This window comes from Lipotes vexillifer, unplaced genomic scaffold (genome assembly GCF_000442215.2).
Source record: "Lipotes vexillifer unplaced genomic scaffold, Lipotes_vexillifer_v1.1 scaffold2700, whole genome shotgun sequence".
Classification (NCBI taxonomy): Eukaryota; Metazoa; Chordata; class Mammalia; order Artiodactyla; family Lipotidae; genus Lipotes; species Lipotes vexillifer.
This window is the reverse complement of record NW_006773303.1, coordinates 191,934-197,449: the sequence shown is the minus strand read 5'-3', so window position 1 is coordinate 197,449 and position 5,516 is coordinate 191,934. Positions and strand designations below refer to the sequence as shown.

At 61.4% G+C, this 5,516-nt stretch overlaps 2 protein-coding genes across 2 annotated transcripts in view; one reads left to right on the top strand and one right to left on the bottom strand.

Moving 5' to 3' along the window:
* TNS2 (tensin 2) overlaps nucleotides 1-762 on the top strand; it is a 14,663-nt gene extending 13,901 nt beyond the window's left edge. Inside the window, exons 27-30 of the mRNA XM_007448274.1 lie at nucleotides 1-169; nucleotides 260-328; nucleotides 435-464; nucleotides 624-762. Coding sequence (XP_007448336.1) covers nucleotides 1-169; nucleotides 260-328; nucleotides 435-464; nucleotides 624-762 — 407 coding nt within the window. The remainder of the gene's footprint in view (nucleotides 170-259; nucleotides 329-434; nucleotides 465-623) is intronic.
* A 748-nt stretch (nucleotides 763-1,510) lies between these two features.
* Nucleotides 1,511-5,516, bottom strand: part of SPRYD3 (SPRY domain containing 3) — a 15,129-nt gene continuing 11,123 nt past the window's right edge. Inside the window, exons 7-11 of the mRNA XM_007448267.1 lie at nucleotides 4,664-4,813; nucleotides 4,176-4,233; nucleotides 3,423-3,542; nucleotides 3,165-3,337; nucleotides 1,511-2,846 (exon numbers count right to left, since the gene is read on the bottom strand). Of these exons, the coding sequence (XP_007448329.1) occupies nucleotides 2,712-2,846; nucleotides 3,165-3,337; nucleotides 3,423-3,542; nucleotides 4,176-4,233; nucleotides 4,664-4,813 (636 nt within the window). The 3' untranslated portion in view covers nucleotides 1,511-2,711. The remainder of the gene's footprint in view (nucleotides 2,847-3,164; nucleotides 3,338-3,422; nucleotides 3,543-4,175; nucleotides 4,234-4,663; nucleotides 4,814-5,516) is intronic.

Here is a 5,516-nt window from a genome sequence, read left to right as displayed (position 1 = left end):
CCTGCAGTGTGCTCTACCTGACCTCAGTGGAGACGGAGTCGCTGACAGGCCCCCAAGCGGTGGCGCGGGCCAGCTCCGCAGCTCTGAGCTGCAGCCCCCGCCCCACGCCAGCCATTGTCCACTTCAAGGTCTCAGCCCAGGGCATCACGCTGACGGACAACCAGAGGAAGTGAGTGTGCGTGCCAAGCCCCCCCCCGGGTGGGGCGCAGGCCCTGGGGCCCCGATTTCCGGGTGACTTTCCCCACCCTCCTCCTCACAGGCTCTTCTTTCGCCGCCATTATCCAGTGAACAGCATCACCTTCGCCAGCACTGACCCTCAAGACCAGAGGTGACCCTCTCCCTCCCAGCCCCTTCGCCCCACAGTCCCCAGCCCAGCTCTTCCGTTGGTAGCTATTCCCCGGGTGCATCCCTTCACAGTTCTTCTCCTTCTGCAGATGGACCAACCCGGATGGGACCACCTCCAAGTAAGCCTCCCTGGGAGTGCAGTTGCCCCTCCTTGGCATGGCGTGGCACTGGCGTGGCACTGGCGTGGCATCGAGGCACCTCCTTCCTCCCCAACCCTGGCGTGGCAGTCCCTGTGGAAGGGATGCTGAGCCCTCCCCATCCTGCCTTTGTACCCCCAGGATCTTTGGTTTCGTGGCCAAGAAGCCGGGAAGCCCCTGGGAGAATGTGTGTCACCTCTTTGCAGAGCTTGACCCAGATCAGCCTGCAGGCGCCATTGTCACCTTCATCACCAAAGTTCTGCTGGGCCAGAGAAAATGAAGGAAGGCCACAAGCTCCAAGCCCACGTCGACACTGCGCCCCTCTCAGCACCCCACAGCCTTCACTTCCCCTGGCCTGGACCCAGGAGACCCGGGATCCAGCCCCTCCCCTAGGAACGGGGAGCGGACACTGGCCTGGGACACTGCTCTCCTTCCCCGCCCCCAGCCTGCTAAGCGAAGTGGACGGGCCCATGAGATGACCTTGCATGTGAGCAGATGGCAGAGATGGGTGTGTGAAGGGTGAGGAGGCATCAGCAGTGGAGCCTGGAGGAGATGGGGATGGCCCTCCCTGCGCGAGAACATCAGCGCTGGTGGGGACAGGCCCTGCTAGCTCCACCCAGCTGCAGGTCCCAGCATGGCAGGGAGAGGGGAGAGTGTGGGGAGCAAGGCGCTCCCTCCTCTGCCTCCCCTCTGAGCAGAGAGATCAGAGTGGGATCACATGAAAAGGGGGCTAAAAAAGAGTCTATTTTTGTCTAATAATAAAGAGTTTCTATAACGTTTAGTTGGAGTTGGAGTCATGCCTTGTTTCCAGGAAGGTCAAAGCCTCGGGTCTCCCAGGGGCACATCTGTGCTTCTTCGGGCATCCCAGGCCCAAGCCAGGCCAATGGGACACACACGATCCCCCTCCCTGGCCCCATACTGGTCCACACGTGCCTGGTGAGCAAGTGCCCTCGGCCGCCCCCTCCTCCAGCCCTGTCCCTGGTCCCCTGTACTGGAAAGGATTCCCCTGTCCCGGTCGTACTGATAAATATGGAAACTCCATCTTTATTGGCTGTATAAACATCTCTGGTCTGTACATACATTTCATACATCATAGTGCAGGGCCTGAAGGGAGGGCCGAAGGGGAGGCCCCAGCAGCACAACACCTCACCCCTTTTCCCAAAGCCCTGCCCACTCTGCCCAAACCAAGGCCTCTCTCTCCCAGAAGTCACTGAGGAGGGGACAGGGGTCAAGCGGCTAGGAGACCGGAGGGCTTGGTGCGGAGGACACGTTAAGCGCTAGAATCAAACACTGAAGCGAAACAGGCAACTGGCACAGGCAGCAAGCAGGGGCGGGGGCAAGGCAGGGCAGGGGAGCGTGGGCCCGTGCCCTCGGGCTCTCGCTAGGGCTCTGGGGTCCCGCCCTCACCACCTGGGAGAGACAGGCTCTGGAGTCTCTGCCTGCCTCCCCAGGAACGAGAGACGGGTGCCACAGGTGAGCCAAGGAGGGCAAGGGGGAGACAGAAGCAAAGGCCCCAGTTCCCCGATTTGACAGCCCCTCTCTCACCCCATCAAACACGTCATGGACACCATCTACGTGTGTACAGCTGGAGGAAGCCAGAGACTCAGACTCTCGGGGGGACTGTGGTGCCTGAGCAGGCAGTGAGGGAGGAAGCTGGCTCGCAGGGGAAAGAACGGAGACCCTCGAGTAGTCTTCTCGGGACACCAGTCAGTGGAAGGAGACAGAGGGCCCAAGAGAGCCCCCCCCAGCCCAGCCCGGGGGGGGATGACAGCGGCAACTGCTTCACACGACGAGGACAGGAAACAGGAAAGATGAGGAGAGGAATCCTGTGGTAAACAGAGGACGGGGTGTCCTGCTCCACCCTTGCCCAGCCTCACACCCAACAGCAGCTGAGACGGGCGCTCACTCCTCTCCCCTCACACGGGCCGGGGTGGGAGGGGCACGCGGGAGGCCACGGCCAAAGCCAGTGGGCCCCACCCGTGAAGCAACAGCATCCTTTGGGCTGGTTCCTGTCCAGCCAGGAACTCTCGCCCAGGGACTAACAACAGGGGCAGCACCAGGTCAGAAACACGGGCACAGAGGAGCCTGGCAGGGGCCTGATCTGGTAGGGCAGAGGGACCACATCCCCTGGGGCCTGCTGGGTAAGCAAATCCTCGGGGCTTCAGGAATGGGGTACCTGGCTCTGCAAAGGGCGAGGAGAGGGAGAAGGGGCAGGCCCAGGGGAGAGGCCTAGCCACTCAAGGGGTGCAGATCCACTTTGACTTTCTCCCCACAGCTCAGCATCCCAATTGTGGGGAAGAAGCCCCCAGAAGGTACGACAGCATCCTTCTTCCCAATGATCTTGCCATTCCGAGTGAAGAAAACCTGGGGGTGGAAGAGAAAGGTGGGATAGGCAGGCTCTAGCCTCTCCTCTGAGGATGCTGGAGCTACGCAGGCCTGAGCCCCGTCACTCCCAGCTCGCACCACCGCTGGCGAGAGACAGAGGGCGATGCAGGAGGCGACCACGAGAGGGCGTCCCGAGGCCGGAAACCGGCCTCCCAGCCAGTCTCCCCACTCAGCAGCCCCACACCCACAGCAGCCAGGGCTTTCCCTCTCCCCTCCCTGGGCTCTGCTTTCTGCACTAACACCAGACCTCACGGAGGCCCAAGACCCCTAGTCCAACCCCAGACTGACCCCACTCACCACCACCTTCTTGCCCTCATGCTCCTGTTCTATCTCTTCCCCATCATCTTCCTCTTCCTCTTCGTCCTCTTCCTCTTCCCCTTCCTGGTGCAGGTACATGACGTTCCGGACGTTCCGGACAGCTCGGGCGGTTGGGGACAGGATCACTGTGTCACAGCTGTCATCACTGTCACCTGGGGGCCAGGAAACCTGAGCTCCTGTGGTACTGCCCCCACCCTCTGCCCGACCAGCCTGGTTGGCCACGGTCACCCCACTCACCCTCACTGTCCAAGATGTAGTCCCGGGGGAACATGATTCCACAGCCCATGATGTCCCCTTTGTAACAGCGTGGCCCAAAGGGGTCCCCCACACCACTGCCATGGAAGATCTTCCCGTCATCTGTCGGAGGGAGGGGAGAGGACACACACCTGAGGGAGGGGCCGACACCCTACAGCCCCTAGAGCGGCCCCTGCTTAAGGCTGAAGTGTCCCTTCCTCCCTCGCTGGCTGGCCCTGAGGAGGGGAGGAGAGAGCATGAGCGCACCAGACTAAAGAGAGACACACATCTGTCCCCTCAAGGGGCTAAGGGAGAAACTCCCTCGGGAGCTGGTCAGAGAGGAGCTGGTCAGAGAGCAGGGGCCCTCGGAGGGGAGGGAGAGGCGGGACCAGGAACTCACAGCCCCTCCTTTCTAAAGGAAGCCCTAAAGGAAATCAAGCCGATCAAAAAAAAAAGAAAATGCAGAATCTGCAGGAAGGGTGCAGAGGGAGCCAACTCAGAGGCCTGGAATGTCCAGTTCGGGCCCAGATCCCCCACCCCTGTTCTGCTCCCCTGGCTTTTTGGGCTGGGAGGAAAAACACAGATGAAGACAAAGCGCTAGCAGCTTGGGATGGGGAGAGCAGAGAGTGGCAGGGGAAAGTCTCTCGGGCCAGATGCTGAAGGCGAGGCCCCTAGTACGGCGTCAGGGAAATGAATGTCCCTGTGCCCCTATACCCCACCCCCACCCCAGCTTCCCCAGGGCAGCCCCTCACACACCTGCATGATAAGCCACAGACCCTCTGCTCCAGCCAGGGTGCCTGTTCTTGGGATAATCCTACACCAGGACGAAAAAAGGAAAGCTGTGGTACCACGCACAGAAAAGAGGACGGGAGAGGGGCTTACGAACCCTCGATCTTCTGAAACAAGCTACCACCCAGATGGCTGCTCCCACCCCAGCAACCTCACCCCTTCAGGCACTGGAGGTTGCAGGGGAAGGTGGGAAGGTGCCTGGCTTTCCCAGCCAGGGCTGCCCCCCAACCCCACATCCAGGCCTTGGTGCGTGTGGTGCGCTCACGACCCTCTCTCAGCTCCGAGGTGACTTGGGGTCTGTGCCCTCACACAGCAGACACATACGGCCTGCTCTGTCTCGGGTCAGACCTCCCTCTGCAGCCCAGCCCCTTGATCGCCCCAAGAGCTCCGGGCCCCGGCCCAACAGCCCCAGAGCTGAGCAGCTCCACAGGCCAAACGCCAGCACTGGCGCCCACCTTCCGGGCCAGCCCCAAGGCGATGTAGCATTTCTCTCCAGGGTCCACGATCTCCACTTCGAAGTAGTGGCTACGGGTGCTCAGCGGGTGCCGGGCCTGGGCCAGCCCCACGTCCACGATGCTCTTGCCCTTGCCCAAGTACTCCAGTAGCTGTGCGGGAAGAACCAGGGGTGGGGGGCAGGCTAGCACCCCACCCCTGGAAACCTGGTTCCAGGGCCATCTGGGGACCAGTTTTCCTGGGTCTCACAGAAAGCCCTGGCCAAAAGGGAAGGGATCCTGGAGGCACAAAGTGGGCCTCAGGGTTCCAGGCAGGCATGGGAGAACAGGGATGGGGGCAGGGGCGTGGAGGTGGCAGCACGAGCAAGAGGGTTGAGCCCCTGCTAAAGGCTAAGCCCACCTGCCTACCGAGCCAAAAACCCTCTCCTTGCTGTGGGGAGCCGGCGAGAGCAGCACGGTGATCCGGATGGCCGAGCGCCAGGACCACACAGGGGTCTGTACACTCTGCCATCACTTCCCTCAATCACCCTGCCAGGAAAGGGCCACCCAGGGGCTCTGAACACAGAGAAGAGGAGAAGCAAAGGCTAGGCTGAGAGGAAGCCTGATGGCTTTCTCAGGGTGCCTCAGGCGGATGGGGAGGATGCAGAGGTTAGGGGCCAACTCCAGACGTCTGGGGGAGGGGAGACAAGCTCAGAAGCCAGTTCTGCCTGGGATGGGACTGATATAATTTCTCAAGGTCTTTGTTTTACTTGGCTTTGAACAGAGCTGTTTGTAGCGGGGTCGAGGGGAACCAGGGAACCGAGGACGACCAGCTCTTCGTCATTTAATGCGAGGGAGGGGAGCAGGCAGAGAGAAG